The 21,450-nt window shown below is 41.6% G+C and overlaps 1 protein-coding gene across 2 annotated transcripts in view; it reads left to right on the forward strand.

Annotated features, from left to right (window-relative positions):
* The window catches only part of mpp1 (MAGUK p55 scaffold protein 1), a 57,747-nt gene extending 38,766 nt beyond the window's left edge, over positions 1-18,981 (forward strand). The window contains exons 4-13 of one of the 2 annotated variants that reach the window (XM_078411955.1): positions 2,206-2,291; positions 4,417-4,485; positions 5,526-5,558; positions 7,172-7,365; positions 11,569-11,678; positions 12,383-12,463; positions 12,791-12,871; positions 14,114-14,319; positions 16,423-16,506; positions 18,028-18,981. In XM_078411955.1, coding sequence (XP_078268081.1) covers positions 2,206-2,291; positions 4,417-4,485; positions 5,526-5,558; positions 7,172-7,365; positions 11,569-11,678; positions 12,383-12,463; positions 12,791-12,871; positions 14,114-14,319; positions 16,423-16,506; positions 18,028-18,204 — 1,121 coding nt within the window. In that variant the 3' untranslated portion in view covers positions 18,205-18,981. The remainder of the gene's footprint in view (positions 1-2,205; positions 2,292-4,416; positions 4,486-5,525; positions 5,559-7,171; positions 7,366-11,568; positions 11,679-12,382; positions 12,464-12,790; positions 12,872-14,113; positions 14,320-16,422; positions 16,507-18,027) is intronic. The other variant, XM_078411956.1, reaches the window with a different exon arrangement.
* The last annotated feature ends 2,469 nt before the right edge of the window (positions 18,982-21,450 follow it).

A 21,450-nucleotide genomic window follows, 5' to 3' on the forward strand; every position in this document is an offset into this window, starting at 1 on the left:
TATTGACTGAATGTACTTGCAAAGTCACTTAAAGATTAATTTTACCCGTGAAACTACATCAATAACCAACTCTCTGCAAGGTTCATACGAATAGGCTCAATACTAACTTCAGTAGGGGAATGGACAATTGCTTGAGCCGAAAAAATCTGCAAGGTTACAGGACAGAGAAGGGAATTGGGATTAATTATATTGTTCTATCAGGTACGATAACCTGAGCAGTCTATTCGCTATTGGATGCTGTAATAAGCAGAATTGCAACGTATGCAATATTGTGAAGGAAGAAAAATGAATGTTACAAAGGTGCAGATCATAAATGCCAGATTACAGCAAGTCTTTTAATGAAAATATGTATTTTCCAAAAGTTTGTTGGATGAATAATTAAATGCTGCAATCGGCATGTTAATGGCACGTAGCCAATTGTACATCATTGAAACAATTTTAAATTCAGCTCATCTGCTTCACTCAAATCTGGATACAATCGTCATTCATTGTGAAAAGGGACTGTTCACCACCAACAGATGGACTTGCTCTGTGCGTGCTATTGAATGTAGCCCAGCAGTTTTAAAAGTGACAGGAAACCTAAGCCAACCTGTGAAAACAAGACACAAAGTGCTGGAGTAACTCAGTGGGCCAGGCAGCAATTCTGGGGAAAATGGATAGGTGACGTTTTGGGTCGGGACCCTTTTTCAGACTGATTGTGGTGAAGAGGGAAAGAACTGGAAGAGAGGAGTGGCAGGGCAAAGCCTGACGTGATAGGTGGACATAAATGTGGGGTTTTTGATAGGCAGCTGATTGGACAAATGCCAGAGATGGAAAGACAAAAGATGTGAGATACAAATTATGAAACTAGAAAAAGGAATATAGGTGGAAGGGAAAGGGAAGAAATGGGTGCACGCAGGTGAGGCACAGGAAAGTGGGAGGTTGCGGGGGAGGGAGGGGTGCTTTGTAAATGAAGAAAATTAGAGAATTCAAAGCTCTTGAATTCAATAATTCGACCACTGGGTTGTAAGCTACCCAAGTATAGGAATATGAGGTGCTTTTCCTCTAGTTTGCCTGTGGCCTCACTCTGGCAATGGAAGAGGCCCAGGACAGAAAGTATGGGAATGGGAGGGGGAGTTAAAATAGATAGCAACTGAGAGATGCAGCAGGCCATGGCATACCAAGCTGAAGTGTTCAGCGAAATGGTCGCTGAGTCTTCACTTGGTCTTGCCGATGGAAAGGAAGGAAGGAAAAGGGGACGTACGAGATCTGGGTGTCCTAGTGCATCAGTCACTGAAAGGAAGCATGCAGGTACAGCAGGCAGTGAAGAAAGCCAATGGAATGTTGGCCTTCATAACAAGAGGAGTTGAGTATAGGAACAAAGAGGTCCTTCTGCAGTTGTACAGGGCCCTAGTGAGACCGCACCTGGAATACTGTGTGCAGTTTTGGTCTCCAAATTTGAGGAAGGATATTGTTGCTATTGAGGGCGTGCAGCGTAGGTTTACTAGGTTAATTCCCAGAATGGCGGGACTGTCATATGTTGAAAGACTGGAGCGACTAGGCTTGTATACACAAGAATTTAGAAGGATGAGAGGAGATCTTATCGAAACGTATAGGATTATTAAGGGGTTGGACACGTTAGAGGCTGGAAACATGTTCCCAATGTTGGTTGAGTCCAGAACAAGGGGCCACAGTTTAAGAATAAAGGGTAGGCCATTTAGAACTGAGACGAGGAAAAACCTTTTCAGTCAGAGAATTGTGAATCTGTGGAATTCTCTGTCTCAGATGGCAGTGGAGGCCAATTCTCTGAATGCATTCAAGAGATAGAGCTCTTAAGGATAGCGGAGTCAGGGGGTATGGGGAGAAGGCAGGAACGGGGTACTGATTGAGAATGATCAGCCATGATCACATTGAATGGCGGTGCTGGCTCGAAGGGCCGAATGGCTTCCTCCTGCACCTATTGTCTATTGCCCAGTGAAGTGGGGTTTCAGTACTGCTCCCATCACAGTAGCAGGAAGATGCAGAGCTTGTTCAATCAAAGGTTGCATAAAATCCTGCATCTACTGAAGTGACGGCTGGTGCCCTCTTCACACCTCGGTGAAAATTAGAATCTGCTTTGTCTCCTGCAGTGACAGGAGAGACCAAGTGTCGATGGTTTACTCGACTATCAAATCTGTTTCCATTGCCTGGTGAAGTTGCAAACGTGTTTCGCTTCTGGATTTACAGGCACACTCCATGTCGGTGATGAGATTCTAGAAATAAATGGCAAAAGTGCAGCAAATCAAACAGTGGAACAACTGCAGTTGGTGCTGGTGAGTACTGAGCTCTTCAAAGTCCAGTCCGGTTTATAACAATTCGTTAAACATCACCCCTCACATGAAACACTGGGGAGTGAAAATCTCCATTTTATCTTTTTAGCCTAACAGTTATGGCAGAATTGAATTTGAACAATCCTGACTAACCTTTTAGAAAGCCTGGACCCACTGTATATGTTTTTGTAGTACACATAACAACAAAGCAATCAGCAACTCAGGGGCTGGTTACTTTTTTTCTCTGTAACGCAAAATGATACCATCCTACAGAACTCAGTGGTATCTTTACCAGAAGAACTGCACCTGATGGGAAAAGGTGACTTAACACCCAAGAGTAATTACAGATGGATAATGAACGCGGACCTTGTCAGTGAAGCCCATATTCCCCCCAAAAATTAAAAAGAATTAATACTAATTACTGACAATGCAAAAGTTATAGCTCTGACTAGTGGAATAGACAATAGTCAATAGGTGCAGCAGTAGGCCATTCGGCCCTTCGAGCCAGCACCACCATTCAATGTGATCATGGCTGATCATTCTCAATCAGTACCCCGTTCCTGCCTTCTCCCCATACCCCCTGACTCCGCTATCCTTAAGAGCTCTATCAAGCTCTCTCTCGAATGCATTCAGAGAATTGGTTTCCACTGCCTTCTGAGGCAGAGAATTCCACAGATTTACAACTCTCTGACTGAAAAAGTTTTTCCTCATCTCCGTTCTAAATGGCCTACCCCTTATTCTTAAACTGTGGCCCCTGGTTCTGGACTCCTCCAACATTGGGAACATGCCTCTAACGTGTCCATCCCCTTAATAATTTTATGTTTCGATAAGATCCCCTCTCAATCTTCTAAATTCCAGTGTATACAAGCCTAGTCGCTCCAGTCTTTCAACATATGACAGTCCCGCCATTCCGGGAATTAACCTAGTAAACCTACGCTGCACGCCCTCAATAGCAAGAATATCCTTCCTCAAATTTGGAGACCAAAACTGCACACAGTACTCCAGGTGCGGTCTCACTAGGGCCCTGTACAACTGCAGAAGGACCTCTTTGCTCTTATACTCAACTCCTCTTGTTATGAAGGCCAACATTCCATTCGCTTTCTTCACTGCCTGCTGTATCTGCATGCTTCCTTTCAGTGACCGATGCACTAGGACACCCAGATCTTGTTGTACGTCCCCTTTTCCTAACTTGATACCATTCAGATAATAATCTGCCTTTCTATTCTTACCACCAAAGTGGATAACCTCACACTTAACCACATTAAACTGCATCTGCCATGCATCCGCCCACTCACACAACCTGTCCAAGTCACCCTGCAACCTCATAGCATCTTCCTCACAGTTCACACTACCACCCAGCTTTGTATCATCTGCAAATTTGCTAATGGTACTTTTAATCCCTTCATCCAAGTCATTAATGTATATTGTAAATAGCTGCGGTCCCAGCACCGAGCCTTGCGGTATCCCATTAGTCACTGCCTGCCATTCTGAAAGGGACCCATTTATCCCCTCTTTGCTTTCTGTCTGCCAACCAATTTTCTATCCATGTCAGTACTCTACCCCCAATACCATGTGCTCTAATTTTGCCCACTAATCTCCTATGTGGGACCTTGTCAAAGGCTTTCTGAAAGTCGAGGTACACCACATCCACCGGCTCTCCCCTGTCAATTTTCCTAGTTACATCCTCAAAAAATTCCAGAAGATTAGTCAAGCATGATTTACAAATAGGCTAATGTTTGGGCTTGGACACATGGAAAATGCATGTGTTTGATCCTGACTACGGGCGGGGGATTTGCTGTCTGTGCGGAGTTTGCACGTTCTTCCTGTGACCATGTGGGTTTTTCTTGGGGTGCTCCAATTTCCTCCCATATTCCAAAAACATGCAGGTTAGTAGGTTGGCTTCTGTAAATCGTCCCTAGTGTGCAGGATAGAACTAGTGTATGTGTGATCATTGGTCGGTGCGGACATGGTGGGCCGGAGGGCCTATTTTCACGCTGTATCTCTAAACTAATAAATTGGTAATACAACCGAAGCACAACAGGCAAGCATCTGATTATGGAGAAGGTTGTTTTCTCTACTCGGTTTAAGAGTTATTCATTTCTGTAAATTTCTTCTATTTATATTACAGAAGGAAATGATGGGAACTGTCACTTTACAGGTTCAGTCCAATTACCACTGCAACCCTCTGTCCTTTGAGGTGAGTGAGATCATCACATGCGGATCTAAAACCCTAACCTCCAATTCCAGATTTAATTCCTTACAAATTTGAACTAGCTGTGCTTTATTATTAGTACTGTTACTGTATAAGTCCCGTTAATGGAGACCAGGAAGGTTTGAGTTTGATTTCTCTTTTGGTTACGTTAAGTGGTCTGAAAGGAATGGAAAATGAATTCTAGAATTTGGTTTGCGCCATCATCCTGTGCTGAAATTCCCATTGCTTTATTAGTCAGCCTAACTGTCAAAGATGACACTAATAATTGACTTGAGTGTAAGCCATCCAGTAAATCAATGTCTTCAAAAATATCCAACTCTAGATCCTTCTCAAAATAATTAAGGCACTGCTTCTTTGCCCAGCCACAAGGACATACTTATGAAAGAAACCAGTGTCCTTGCTTATCCAATTATTACTGTATGCATCAAGAAAATAGACAGTTGCCTTCGTCAGTCTACATCTTTCCTCAGGCTTAATGAAAGATGGGATAAGTTTCTAATGGGACACGACTCCCTTCTATATGTCATCTTCATGTCAGCTAAATAACAATTGCCAGCAAATGGTTTTTCAATGTGGGGCACTGTAACTGAGCCTAATATTTGGTCCGCTCATGCATGCTTTCAAGCCACGTCATCAGGAAAGTGATTCAAAACAATCATGCTCGCTAATTTATTTCTTGTGAGCAAAGAAAACTGTGTTACTCTCTTTCCTTGAGCTGAAGCTACCTAATACTGTACAAACCAGGAAAACGATTGACATCTTCCTGAGCTATAAAGTTTCGCTTCCATATCGTAGACAATAGGTGCAGGAGTAGGCCATTCGGCCCTTCGAGCCAGCACCGCCATTCAATGTGATCATGGCTGATCATTCACAATCAGTACCCCGTTCCTGCCTTCTCCCCATACTCCCATGATCATGTAACACAATTATCAACTGACCCCACATAACTATCTGAGAAATGGCAACATGTACGCAAGTGAATTTATTGCTGTATTGAGTGCTTCTCATTGGTTTTTGTTTCACAGGAAATGTATTCTAATCAGCCACCACTAAGAAAGGTGAATATTGTCTCAAATCCTCTTCTCCCATTCACTCCATTTCACTGTTTGTCTCCAAACCACATTGACAATACTCTACATAACATGCTGCTCTTACAATTGCTGCTGGGCTCTATTTAAACATTAACAGAGTATTGTTAATGTTATTTTTCGATGCTTTGAATAATTGTTTTACCAGTTAGCAATTATGCTTGCAGCATTTTGTGAATAATGGCTCACACAGATCTTGCTGCAAGAGTTACAGGCATCGGGGTAAATCAAGAGTCAATATTGATGCGCAGTCAAAAGCAGAAATGCAGCGAATGCTGTCAGAAGAGATAACCTGCTCCTTTACATGAAGATACTCCCACAGCGTCTGCCTGAAAATCACAGTGATTGCATGAACATGGAGTATTAATGCATTAATTCCACATTTCATAAAATGGATAGTAATTGAGAGTTTAGCGATCTAATGGCCAATGATTACAAATGAAGAACTGGTTTTGAAAAAATTTACTTCCAAATATGTTCCCTTGGAGAAAACTAATGTAGTGTTCCTTCCTTTTATATCGCTCTCTAAAGACCATCTATTTTCTCCATCTTAATTTCATTTCTTGCACATGATTTAAGTGTGAATTATGTTCAACCCATTGAGTTCCTCCAGCAGATTATTTGTTGTTCCAGATTCCAGCATCCGCAGTCTCTTGTGTCTCCATTGGTTTGTCTAATCACTAACATTAACAGAATTCAAAGTGGTTCAAACAAGCCTGTAAAACTCCATTAGCAACTCTCTGGGAGGTGAATGATAGACATTGGTTCCTTACCGCTAACGGTGATACGATAGACATTGGTTCCTTACCGCTAACGGTGAAATTTGGGCTTGAGTGAAGGGCATTGTACCTGAAGTAAGTTTTGCCTTTCTTGGTCTCCACATGCTGGTCAGAGAGTTAATCAATACTCCAATACTTTTGTTCAATTTGGAAATAGAAATTCAATAAGAAATATTAATATCTTTAATGTTATAATGTTAGCCCTCCAATTTTCTCAGTACTTTAAGACGCTTGTGATGGAGTACAGTCCTTGGATATTTTATTACTAACTGGCACTTAACCCCAATGTGTTAGCCAAGATTCATCACTTAACAAATGGGATTATTACATCATAAGTAATAGGAGCAGAATTAGGCCATTCGGCCCCTCAAATCTACTCCACCATTCAATCATGGCTGATCTATCTCTCCCTCCTAATCCCATTCTTCTGCCTTCTCCCCATAACCCGTGACACCTGTACTAATCAAAAATCGATCTATTTCTGCTTTAAATATATACATTGACTTGGCCTCCATAGCCGTATGGCAGAGCTCTCTATAATGCTATGCTGAGCTTCTTTGTACTACCTCTCCTGTTGGGGTCAACTAAATCAGCACAGACTGAGGACTGAACCTACTCTTTACTGATCTGTGGGGTTCAGGTGCACAGATAAATACTTCATATCATGGAGCTATTTTGGATAATATTGAGGATCTTGATTTACATTATTGTAATATGATACAATATGATCAGCATCAGCACTGTTTTGAGGTCCATAGAAAATTCATTGAGAATGCAAAATAATTATTTAATCTTTTTTTTCAGATGTACATGCGAGCTCAGTTTGATTACGACCCAAAGAAGGATGATCTGATCCCTTGCAAGGAAGCTGGATTAAGTTTTGAGACTGGTGACATTATCAAGATAATCAGTAAGGATGATCCCAACTGGTGGCAAGGCACACTGGAAAATACAGGCAAAACCACTGGACTGATTCCCTCTCCTGAGCTGCAGGAATGGTACACTTTGTTCCTACAAAGCTATATAAGAAAGGAACAAGTAAACGGAAAAATATGGTGGTAGACCTGGAAAAAATATCCATAAAGGGATGGTATTTTCTGTATAGGAAGGAACTTCAGTTACTGGTTTTCATCGAAGATAAGGCACAAAATGCCAGAGTAACTCAGCGGGTCAGGCAGCATCAGCGGAGAAAAAGAACAGATGACGTTTTGAGTCGTGACCCTTCTTCAGACTTTGATCCTTCTGAAGAAGGGTCTCGACCCCCAAAATGCCACCTATTCCTTTTCTTCAGCATTACTCCAGCATTTTGTGTCTATATTCAGTATCTCCTGTACTTCATTGCCACTACCTTCGCCACCCTGCCTGTCCCTTGCCTTCTCATCTTTTGTTATATCTCCCACATTCTTACTTTGTACCATTATTGAAATCATTACAACAGAAGCCCAAGAGTCTTTGTCAGTTCCCTGCGGAAGGGTCTATTTTGCTTGGCTCACTCTTTCTCTATGTCCCTGTAAATTAATTTCATAGCCCATCCAGTGCCTTTTTCAAAGCCCTAACTAAATCTGCTACCAACATCCCAATAGGCACAGATGCAAATCACCACTACTCTGCATAAAAAATATCTCTGATCTTATTCTCTGTTTTACTCTTGACTTTAAATTTGTGCCTTGAGTGTCTTTCCGGTACTTCCCACAACTAAAGTCCTCATGAGCTTGTACACCTCCATCCTTCATCTCAACCTTCTATGCTCCATGACTAAGCACGGTTTCCCCAGTCTGAACTTATTTCTGATAACCATCATTCCAGAATCATCCTGGAGCTTTTCCTCATCCACCCTATGACATTTATATTCTCCTCACAGGGTGATAGCCAGGATTGGGCACAATATTCCAGTGGTTTGCTAATCATTCCTTTATCAAACATTCAATGCAACTCCCTGTCATCGTTTATGAAATCTTGCACCCCTAATGCTCTGTCAATCAGCTACTCAACATATATGGTTCTTTTAAAGATTTAAGCACATCTGTAGCCAGGTCTCTCTGTTCTTGTGCAATTTTTAGAGTTTTACCATTAGGCTTATTTTGTCTCTCATTCTTTCTGCCAAAATGTCTTAATATCTCATATTCTTCTCCATTGTCACTTCAAACTCCTTGCTTTCATTTCTCTCCCTTGCTCCTGTCCCTTTTCAGACCCCTTCACTTTTTTCACATTTTGCTACATTACAGCCTTATTTTAAAATGGATTAAATTGTGCCTTTAATTTACAGGGCAAGGGATTGAAAGGCACAATTCACTCAGAAAAACAGTGGGGATCCAAAATGTATTCCCAAGACAGCTGTAGGCGCTGAATCAATTCACACTTTTCCAGAATGTGACATGCATCAATTACAAATGAATGAAGTTGGGTACAGATCAGAGAGGAAATTAAAGCACTCTATTAAATAAAATCTATTTAAAAATAAAGACACACTTGCAAAATTGTGCCTTTAATTTACAGGGGCATGATGGGAGCAGCACATAAAAACAGAAGGGACCGTGAATAATTCAGTGGGTCAGGCAGCATCTCCGGAGAATATGGATAGGTGATGTTTCAGGTTAGGACGAAACGTCACCTACCCATGTTCTATGGGGATGCCCCCTGACCCACTGAGTTACTCCAGTATTAAATGTCCTTTTGTAAAAACTAGCATCTGCAGTTCCTTGTTTCTACATAAAGATAGGATGTCAGCCTGGTAAAATTGGCGCACAGGACGAAACATTTGCTGAACAAAAGTGCAATAGACAATGCATCTTACAACCAATTGATCAGGTCAAATTTTTGCTGTCTACCTCATCTAGCTGGGAAAGGTGGGGATGAATTAAACGACTAACATGACTAATATCCGTGCCCTCCACAACGGCACAGCCCAGCATGGGAGTTCTAAAGGTAAACACAAAGCATTTGCACCAATGCTTAAGTCGGAAGTAACTATCTCCCAATTAGTCAATAGCAAAGTGGCTAAAGGCATGAAGGACAGTGCTTCCAAGTAGTGCTTACTCACAATAAACTACTCACAGTTTCCTGGGTTCAGTTTTGCCAGGATCACTGGGTTCCTGGTGAAATTTAAATAATGAATTAACAAGATCAACAGGTAGTGGAGTGAGAATGACTGTCCCTGATGTCAACATAGTATTTGACTGAGTGTGAGATCGAGGAGCCCTATGAAACTGAGGTCAATTGACATCAAGGGTTAAGACCCTGATGATTGGTGCCATACCTTAAACAAAAGATGATTGTTGTGAATGTTGGTCAACTCCTGGATGTTATTGCAGGCATTTTGCAAGGTAGCACCTTAGGTCCAACCATCCTCTGGTGTATTATCAGTGACTTTCTTTACATTGTAAGCTTACAAGGGTGAAAATTCACACATTTCCTTCCAGTTACAACTCCTAAACAGATGAAGCATGTGGCTAAAGTTACACCACATTCAGGCATGGGTTGTTAAGTGGCAAGTAACATTCATGCCATTAAAGTGCCAAGCAATGACTTTCTCCAACAGTACAGTCTAACCCCACACCTTGGCTTTCAATGCCACTATCATGGCTATAAAAGCACCACAGAGAGCGAGTATCTTGCAATAAATGCAGGGGTGGCACGATGACGCAGCAGTAGAGTTGCTGCCTTACAGAGAATGCAACGCCGGAGACCCGGGTTCGATCTCGACTGTGGGCGCCATCTGTACGGAGTTTGTACGTTCTCCTCGTGACTTGCGTGGGTTTTCTCCGAGATCTTCGGTTTCCTCCCACACTCCAAAGACGTACAGGTATGCAGGTTAATTGGCTTGGCAAATGTAAAAATTGGCCCTAGTGGGTGTTAATGTGCGGGGATCGCTGGTCGGCGAGGACCCAGTGGGCAAAAAGGGCCTGTTTCTGCGCTGTATCTCTAAACTAAACTAAATGACTCACCCGACACCCCAAAACCTCCCCACCAGCTACAAGGCACAAGGTGATGTAAAATTCTCTATCTGCCTGGACCATGTAGTCAACAATTCAAGGAGTTCAGCACTATCTAGGTCTAAATCCTTCACCAGAAGTACCAGTGATTCAACAAATGTGACACAACCACCTTCTCAAAGACAAGTAGGGATGAGCAACAAATGCTGGCCTTACCAGTGACACCCAGATCCTTGGAAACAAATTAAAAATAAATCATTTCGCTTGGGCAGCTTGCAGCCCAGTGGTATGAACATTGACTTCCCCAACTTTAGATAGTTCCTCTGTCCCTCTCTTCCCCTCCCCCTTCCCAGTTCTCCCTCTATCTTCCTGTCTCCACCTATATCCTTCCTTTGTCCCGCCTCCCTGACATCAGTCTGAAGAAGGGTCTCGACCCGAAACATCACCCATTCCTTCTCTCCTGAGATGCTGCCAACCTGCTGAGTTACTCCAGCATTTTGTGAATAAATACCTTCGATTTGTACCAGCATCTGCAGTTATCATCCAACAAAATTCAATGTGTCAATCCAGAGATGCTTTCCTGGCGTGGGAATCGAAAACTAGCAGCAAGATCTAAAAATCATGGAGTTGGTCTTGTCAGGATTGAAAGGCACAATTCACTCAGAAAAACAGTGGGGATCCAAAATTTATTCCCAAGACAGCTGTAGGCGCTGAATTAATTCACACTTTTCCAGAATGTGACATGCATCAATTACAAATGAATGGAGTTGGGTACAGATCAGAGAGGAAATTAAAGCACTCTATTAATTTACAATCAAGATATCAGAGAATAAGAATTGTCAGTGTGATGTAATAATTTAATTGCATTAATGAATATTTATTTTGTTCAGTCATTCTAAGCTCTTACATTGCATGCAAGAACCAGACAAATATTTGCCCAGAGTGAAATCTATGTCAAAGCTCCTATCCTTTCAGCTCACGCAAGAACCACATTCTGGGAAATTAATAAGAAATGGCCCATAATTTTCTGATCATTCAAAATAATTGGTGTAACGTTTGAAAGAGCACATTATTGGCTCATTATTGTTTTAACTGCAACTCTTGCAGCATATTACTTGTGAAACTGAGCAGTGACACCAGGATAGCACATTGATATCATCATAAAAAAGACCAAAGGGCAATCTCTCAGACGTGCAATTATCTTACAGCAGATTCCATTATAACAAATAAAAGCTTAACGTTATTCTTTGCCAAACTGTGTTGATACAGGCGTGTGGCCAATAGGAATACAGCAAATCAGGATGTGACATCAGGATGTGGTGTATTTGGGAAGAAGAAAAAGCAGTGTAAAGACAAGTATCTGGCCAAGCACAGCGCAAGTATGACCTCCGTCATTTTTTACGTGGCATTGCTCATTAATGTTTGGGATACATGGGGAACACCAGATGCTTGCTTGCTTACCCTTCTGGTCAGGAGATGGAGATATTAATTGCAAAAAATGTAAACTATCAGTCATATTTTATATGAAATAGACCAGGTGGACCCGTTGAGCCCAAACCTATCCTGCATTGGTGCAGCACTCTCTCCTCCTCTCCTCCCCCACTCCCCTCCACCCCCTTATCCTCCCTCCCCCCCTCCCCCTCCCTCCCTAGGAGATAGATGTGAACTTTAAAATGTGAATAACTAAAAAATATAACACCGATTTCAATGAAGCTTCTTCCATTAGCACCAAAGGGACGACGGTGAGTAAGGTGGGCTTAAAATTGTTGCGCTATCGTGTGCCGTTTTGGCTGTAGTTCAGGAACAAACAAACAAACAAATGAGAGTTTGTATATAGATGTTACATCTTGGTAAATCAAAGGCACAATATAGTTGTTAAAGGAAAGCTGTGTACTGAGATATATTATTGTCATACAGACTGAGTAAATGTCCTGCTGTGTCCACAACAATTGTGTTATTACATACTCTGAACTGCTGTCACTACCCTCCAGTGCTTTAGCAGTTGTTACTGTACACATCAAAGTGGCAGCAGTCACTTTATTTTAGTTTAAGCTTACAGCTTTTGGCTGTTGTTTCTCCATAGTTTTTGATCGCCTGGATCTAGTCTCTTATGAAGAAGTGGTGCAACTCCCTGCATTCAACAGAAAGACTCTAGTGCTTCTTGGTGAGCATTACTGATTAACTGCAATCGACTGTTTATCATCACATCATACTGTTTTATGTCTGTTTTGTTAGATTATCAAACTCCTTTCAAATATTAAATGTCGCTTTATCTGATTGAAAATTTAGACCAGCATAGCAGAATCCTTCCATTTAGTGGATGGATGACATGTGCATTTCCTATACTGTGTGCATTTCACCAAGCATATAATGAGAATAGGCGCAAGGAAACAGAGTCTCAGCCTCAACACCAAATAGAACACCCTGCAATGAAGTATCACATTTACTAATGCTCACAAGTATACTAAAATTCTTTCCTTTTCATTTGCAGGGGCCCATGGTGTCGGGCGAAGTCACATCAAAAATGCTCTGATTACTAAACACTCTGACAAGTTTGCCTATCCAATTCCACGTAAGTGCCAGCTGAGGGCTGCAGAAAAAAACAATCATTGTATCATTGTTGTTGAAGCAAATATAGCTTCCTGCCATTGTCTTGAGAAATAATATCATTTTTGACAGTGTAGGTTCCTCTTCCCAAATGATCAGTTCCATTCAAATATATTTTTTATCTCTACACTGTTTTCTTTGCAATAAATTTAATTCTGGAAGGAGATTCAAAGGATATACTTTAATTGACTATAGCTTAACCCAAAAATAGTTGTACTTAAAGGCCTAGGGTGATAGCAATTCAATCTGGGGCACTCTCTTTTCAGAGATTGTTTTAAGATGTCTGCTGAGAGGTTGTGCCTTGTCCCCAGATTGGTTTTCTTATTCTCAGGCTCCTCGCCAGGAAAAACCAACTATGTCCTGCACTGAGGACATCAACAGTGCTCCACCAAAGCAACTGTAAGATCTGCAGTGCCCAACCAGAGAATGTGATAGTTGCTCTTAAATCTACTTCACCAAGGACACCTAATGCAAAACTAATTAAAGCTTAACGAATCATGTATACACCTTCTGTGTATAAAATCATGAGAGGAATAGAGTGGGTAGATGCACAGAGTCTCTTGTCCAGAGTAGGTGAATCAAGGACCAGAGGACATAGGTTTAAGGTGAAGGGGAATAGATTTAATAAGAATCTGAGGGGTAACGTTTTCACACAAAGGGTGGCGGGTGTATGGAACAAGCTGCCAGAGGAGGCAATTGAGGCTGGGACTATCCCAACATTTAAGAACCAGTTAGACGGGTACATGGATAGGACAGATTTGGAGGGATATGGACCAAATGCAGGCAGGTGGGACTAGTGTAGCTGGGACATGTTGGCCAGTGTGGGCAAGTTGGGCCTGTTTCCACACTGTATTACTCTATGCCTTCATCACAAAGATTTTAAACCTGTTTTTGTGTGTCATTATGTGTTATCGTTAAACTTTTCAATGTCATCCATGCGAGTATTTTTACTGAGGAATCAAATCATCTTCAATTTGTGGAACTTTCCATTCAAATTCCTTTGCAGGCGTAAAGGGCTCCAAAGGGAAAATGCAAAATTGTTGACTAGTTTCCCATATTCCAATACAATATTTTGCTCTGCGCTAATTGGCAGAATTATAATCTGATTAGCAGAAACAACAGAAAATCTTGCTTTTCCACTTCATAATCTGCTCCCTTCTCCCCACCTCACAAAAATGAACCGTTTATATTTATTTTCCGTTACTAGACACTTCAAGGTCACCAAAGGGCAATGAAGAAGATGGAAAGAGCTACTACTTTATTTCCAATGATGACATGGTGAAGAACATTACCTCAAATGAATTCCTGGAATATGGAAGCTTCCAAGGGGCCATGTTTGGAACAAAGCTGGAGACAATCCGTCAGATCAACGAAGGACAGGGGAAAATTGCAGTGGTGGACATTGAGCCCCAGGTATGTCCCAAAATCTAACTAACAACATTTAATTAAGATTAGATTAGAGATACAGCACAGAAACAGGCCCTTCGGCCCACCGAGTCCCTACCCACCAGCGATCCCCGCACATTAACACTATCCTACACACACTAGGGACAATGTACGTTTTAGGCCAAGCCAATTAACCTACAAACCTACACTTCTTTGGAGTGTGCGAGGAAACCGAAGATCTCGGAGAAAACCCACACGGTCATGGGGAGAACGTACAAACTCTGTCCAGACAGCACCCAGAGTCAGGATCGAACTCGTGTCTGGAGCTGTAAGGCAGCAACTCTACCGCTGCACCACCATGCTGCCCTATTCCAGAGGATTATATTCAAATGTTCTATTATAAAACAAAAAGCCTCCGACCTAATACAGTGGGGGACATGGTTTGTTGGACACCATAGATTAAACTTTTAATATATTGGAAAAGCTGACTAGAGCACAATAGGGCCATCTCATTCCTTTGACTAATTTCCCAACAGATTTTAATCCAGTTGCACTTACCGATATCTTTCCTCGCAATCTACTATGCGGCCAATTTTGCTGTCATCTGCCAATCTACTAACAATGTTAACTGTATTGTCATCTAAATTGTTAACGTAGGTAAGAGACAGCCATTCGGCCCATCGAGCCAGCACCGCCATCCAATATGATCATCCAAAATCAGTACCCCGTTCCAGCATCTTTCCCCCATATCCCCTGATTCCTTTAGCCCTAAGAGCTAATTCTAACTCTCTTGAAAACATCCAGCACCATGCAATCTAACCTTCCAGGTGAGCCTATCATGCAGGAGCTTGTCAAAGGCCTTGCTAAAGTACATATGGGCAGAGAACATCCCCTGCCCTGCCCTGATCAATCCTCTTGGTGATCTCTTCAAATACAAAACTGCCAAATCCTCTCCCTCTCTCCCCCCCCCCCCCTACCCCGAAGTTGCCAACATACTCCACCTTGGAAACGACAACAGGTGAGAGGGGATGGAGCCCCACGGTGGCCGAGGGGGGGGTCACATTGAAGGGCTACTGTGTGAACTGGTGAAGAAGGGCTTGCTGGTGGCGACATTGGCGCCTAGTTTTAAAGTGAAACGACACGTGAAGTGCTGGAGTAACTCCGCCGACTGAATCAGTCTGAGGAAGGGTCCCATCTGTGTTCTCCAGAGATCCTGACCCACTGAATTACTCCAGCACTTTGTGTCCTTTCAGTGGATGAAGGGTTCGCTGATGCACCTGACGTCGGAATTCAGGGCTCTAAACAGCCGTGAAGGTGGTGCGAGCTGGGGACGGACGGGTCAGCAAATCATTCCATTTATTCAGTTTACATTTTATATTTATTTTATTAAATTTCTGGCACTCAATGGTGCTTTAGAAATCCAGGAGGAGTGTCATCAGCAGGCCAAAGGGGTGTATTGTCATGTCATTATCATGTGACCCTGTTGGTCCAGAAAACTGGATAATCCAAAAAGGCTCTGGAACCAAGAGTGCCGGAAACCTATAACATAAAATAAACTACTGCCTAAAAATGTTCCAGATTTTATAATGATCTTGAGCAATAAGCTATGGCAGAAGACCTGTGTACTTTATTTTGAATAGTAATTCTGGATCTTGTACCAGTCACCAAGCCCTCTTCAATATCTCTTCCAAAATAAATCAAGTTAACACTCTCTTCGTGTTGCATTGAATTTGATTCCCAAAGTTTTGGATTGGGGCTTGAACCCCTTTAATCTTCCGATTCCCAGGCAGGTTCAACACCTCTGCTACTTGAGGGTAGAAATTTGTTCATCACAAGTGGGAAGCATGCATTATAGCAGAAACCACACACAATTTAGAGCTGAATTTTGGAAGCCAAATATAACACTCAGCTACCTAAAGCATTTAGCATAAGGAGTCAAGGCTGAATTTCAACCCTGTGGTCGCACTATAAAATGGTGTTTACATGATTTTGTTTCGTAATGCTGTAGGTTAAATGCTATCTACGCTTTGCCATTCTAGGACAAAAATGCCATCTCTGCTCACAACCAGGCATATTCTGCCATACAGCAATGTACTATCCTTACCCTGCCTGTATTCCCTCTATTACTAGGCCCTGAAGGTTCTCAGAACGGCTGAGTTCGCGCCACTGGTGGTTTTCATTGCTGCTCCCTCTGCAACTCTGCCAGGCACTCAGGTATAGTGTTTTTTTAGTAAGTAAGTTAAGTTGAAATCAAACTGTTTCAAGTTCAGAAAAAATGAGTAATGAAGAAAAATAATTTGGATTTACAAGACATAAATCGGGAAATAAGGAAAATAAAATAGTGACCATTGGACCCCGTGGCAGTTTCTCCAAATGAAAATAAGTGTTGTAACCCCACTTAAGAAAGATCTTGCAGTCACACTACTCTCAGTTACAATATTAGTCTGGGCAGCTCTAACTGAGGAAAGAGGGGAAATGCTGTTTGAGAACTAGAGGTTTGTATCAACTCTCCCATGAGCCGATCTGTAGAAAGGCAAAAGGATAGAATGTTTTAATAGGCTTTTTTACCCCCCTCCATTTTATATTGGAACTCAATAGTTAACTGCATCAATTAGATGAAACAGAGCTAGAAGACCACTTTTAAATAACATTCTGGATTTGAAAATATAGCCATTAGAACAAAGGTTTCAAAATGTGATTAATCATGGTGCTGTGACTCATAACACCTAGAATCAGTCTCATTATATAGCAATATTAAATAAATGGTATGAGATAGCGGAAAACTTGCATGTTTCTACTGATTTTTTGACACTTTCAGGAATGGATTTGTATCCATGTCAATCACCATTCAAAAATAATATTCAAAGCAAACAGTTTAGGAATGTCCCCAAAACCATTCTTCCATAATTTTAGCCTTTTCTCCAGACCAGAGCCAACATCGTACACCGTGCCTAAATGTTCATGCCTTTTCATCCTTTGTGAGGAAATATTTTTTTTATATACAAGAGCATATGAAACCCTGTAACAAAGGGAATTACTGCCAATAAAGGGTGGAAAAGGTTCAAAATGAAACAGCCACCTCAAGTAACACTTGTCATTGACAGTGGCAGGGAAATTGGGTGATTTGAGTGGTGTGAAGCAAAGGAGTAAAATCAAACCCAAAAGCAGAGGAATGTTCATCCAGGATATTAATTTCTATTGCTTGCATTTAAATTAGCTCAATTTAAATAGCATGTCACGAAGTACAAGGGTAACAGTGGGTATATGGACTAGAAAGTCATTACAATGAACAGAAGGGGTGGGGGGAAAGGTGCAAGTCTGAAGGAACACAAGGTCCCCCAATAATTAAGAAGAAACAAAATATGGAGCCCAAACTCAGACGAGGCACGAAATCAACTATCAAATGCGATGTAAGCATTATTCATTATAGGTAGAAATAATATGGATAAAAATAATCCCAATATACATTAACAAAACCCCTGGAGGCCATAACATTTAAACATTAAAATGGACTATCTTGCACATCTATCTATATATAGCTCAGAATCACTGGCTGTGGCTTTTACAGGCAAAGCCAGCATTTAATGGATCCATCGACAGTAAAAGATTCTCCCTTGGTTTAGAAAACCGATGATAATCACTGCCACATCCAATTAGGTAATAGACAAGGGGTTTCTTTTTGGTCAAATGAGTGAACATTACTTCAAGGCTAATCTAGTTCTATTTTCTCCCCAGGCTGAATCTCTCAAGAAGATCCAAAAGGAATCTGAAATCCTACAGCAAACCTATGGACATTGGTTTGATCTGACACTGGTTAACAATGAACTAGAAGATACAGTGCAAAATCTGGTGGAGGCAACTGAAAGTGCATGCACTACAGCACAATGGGTACCCGTTTCATGGGTCTATTAGTGGACTGTTGGAGAGTGGGTACAGGAAATAAAATGTGCTTTTTAGAATTCATTTAATCCCAAATCAGAGTGCAGTTTGGAGCGGTCATTTATACCGAGAAACACACCCACTAGCTTTTTAAGAGTTCATCCAATTGATTCATCTTTCTCCAGAGCCATCAAATTTTATATACTTTTAAAAAAGTGACTGTGAGGATATTTACAATAGTTTTACTCAAAATGTCAGCTGTCTTGCCTAGTGCATAACTCGTGTTTGCTTTAAGTAGTTTTCCTACAACCGATTGTATGTAGCCCTTTAATGTACCTGGCCTGCTATTTAAACTCCTCCCCATCATTGTAGTGAATGACTATCTTAGTACAGATCATTCTATGTTTAATATTGCAGCATTTGCACAAGATAGAGAACAATAAAGCATCACTATTTCACCAGCAGGTTCAAGAATGGGACATACAGGGTCATTAAGCTCAATACATGCCCTCAAAACGCAAAATGATCTATGAGTCCACATTTGAACTGCAGTGGAGAATGGTGCAAGATATAGTCAGACATGTCATGTCTACCTTTTCACCAGTACTGCCAATGTACACACCCAAGGATAAGTACAAGTGTTCTAAATCCTCTAGTCAACTTGAAATTATGCAAAATATTAGGTGCTAAACATTAACTGCAAGGACACACCATTTAAATGCTAAGTTATGTAATTTTCTCATCCAAATGAAATGCTTATTGAATAAAGGCATTTACCTCTAAAGTGCTGGAATAATTAGGTTTTTTGACTGACAACTGAAGTACAGCTCACATCACAATATTTAAATACGTTCTTGATCATATAACTTTGGGTTAATAAACTAGCATTGCCTACGTAGTCACAGCATGGAAGCAGGACAGTCAATCAACGAGCAATCATCCTGATTAATCCAATCTTCCTGCGATTAGCCTAAACCCTACGTCTTGGCAATTCAAATGCTTTCTAGAAAAACTCTTGTCAACGACTGTTCTCATTGCTCTTCGCAAATGTATACCAGATGGTTACCATTCTCTGGGTGGAAAGGTCCCTTCAAAAGCCTTACCCCTTACTCTAAATCTGGCAGGTTTAGCTAAATCTAAAATGGGAAGGTTTCCTGAAATCTGTCCCATTTATAACCCTGGAATCTATACACCTCAATCACATCCCTTCTTTAATCTCCTCTGCTCCAGGGAAAACAGACCTAGCTTCTCCAGTGTTTCAACACGGAAATATTTTATCCCAGCAATCCTCCACTACGTCATCTCTTGCTGTCATTTTTTTTTAGTATGGTGACCAAATCTCAACATAATGGTCAAGGCTGAGACCTGACCAATGCAGTATAATGTTGGAGCAAAACATTCCTGCTCTGGTACTCAATGTCCTGACGAATGGAAGTCAGTATTCTCTATGCCTCCTTAACCGCCCGCACTGACACCTTTATGGATCTTCGGACGAGACACTAATTCAATGGATCTGCAAGCTTTTTCAGACTCAATGACATGGTAACATTTATCTTGCCACAGAGCAGATGCAATTTCAGCATTAGAAATATTGTGCAGAACATTTTCTGCATTTACATCAGATTTCCAGAAACCAGTTTTTGCTTTGGGTATTTTGCATGTTGACATCATCCTATACTTCCAAATCTCTCCTAAACATCCACAGCAGTTCACCCTTGTACACAAGGCAGATTTTTTTTCTTCAGAATTGCAAGGTGCAATTCCCATAATTTTACTGTTTATTGACATAAACACATGAGTTTAGAACGGAAAAAAATGCAAGTAGTTCAAACCATTCCACTATATTAATGAAATGAGAAAAAGTTAATTTCCAAATCTTCTCATGGGTCATTCCATCCCATCAAGTTATGCCAGATCTCAAACCAATGCCATTCCCCACCAAATTTCTTTGCAAGCCTTTTCATCCTACTTTCCTCATCAATTTCTCCAGGTGGCACCAGCCACCCACAATTTCTCCAGGTGGCACCAGGGCCAATTTTGCAGCCGATCATCCCACACTATTTCCGATATGGGAAGAAATCGGAGCACCCATGGGAAACCTAAACAGTCAGACCCCACCAGCAGCAGGAATGTTACCCCAATGAGTGAAATGTATTCCTTCTGGCCACCTGGATGCCGCTTCACTTGCATACTTATATGGAATTCATTGGTTTGGTTTAATTTAGAGATAGAGCGGAAACAGGCCCCGCACTGACCAGCGATGCCCGCACAATAACACTATCCTACAGACACTAGCGACAATTTACACATTGTACGTCAATTAAGTGTGGAAACCAAAGATCTCGGAGAAAACCCACGAGGTCCCGGGGAGAACGTACAAACTCCATAGACAGCCCGTAGGGCAAACGCTGTAAAGCATTAACTCTCCCGCTTCGCCACCGTATTGGCCAAAATATTGAGGTTGGCACAGCTGCTGCCTCACAACAGCAGAGACCTAGGTTCGATCCTGACCTTGAGTACTGTGTGGAGTTTGCACATTCTCCCTGTTACTCCATGGGTTTCCTCACATCCCAGACATGCAGGTTTTAATTTAAAGTCAATTTGGCCCCTGTAAATTGCCCCTACTGGGCAGGGAGTAAATTGGATAAACTAGCACTAGTGAAAGTTGGTGGGCGATGGTTGGCGAGACGTTGTGGCCCAAAGGGCCCGTTTCCAAGCTATGTCTTTCACTCAAAAACATGCACTTATCGTGAATACCAAATGCAGTCATCACTGTCCACTTTCCTCCGAAATTTTCGCCACCTCCAACAGGATCTCAATCACATCTTCCCATCTCCATCCCTCTCTACCTTCCGCAGAGACCGTTCCCTCCGTTAACTCATCCCTTCCCACCCAAATCACCCCCCCTCCCCAGGTACAGTGCTCTCCACAATGTTTGGGACAAAGACCCATCATTTATTTATTTGTCTCCGTACTCCACAATTTGAGATTTGTAATAGAAAAAAAATCACATGTGGTTAAAGTGCACATTGTCAGATTTTAATAAAGGCCATTTTTATACATTTTGGTTTCACCATGTAGAAATTACAGCAGTGTTAATACATAGTCCCCCCATTTCAGGGCACCATCATGTTTCAGACACAACAATGTCATGCAAATGAAAGTAGTGATGTTTAGTATTTTGTTGCATATCCTTTGGATGCAATGACTGCTTGAAGTCTGTGATTCATGGACATCACCAGTTGCTGGGTGTCTTCTCTGGTGATGCTCTACCAGGCC

Source organism: Rhinoraja longicauda, chromosome 15 (genome assembly GCF_053455715.1).
Source record: "Rhinoraja longicauda isolate Sanriku21f chromosome 15, sRhiLon1.1, whole genome shotgun sequence".
NCBI lineage: Eukaryota > Metazoa > Chordata > Chondrichthyes > Rajiformes > Arhynchobatidae > Rhinoraja > Rhinoraja longicauda.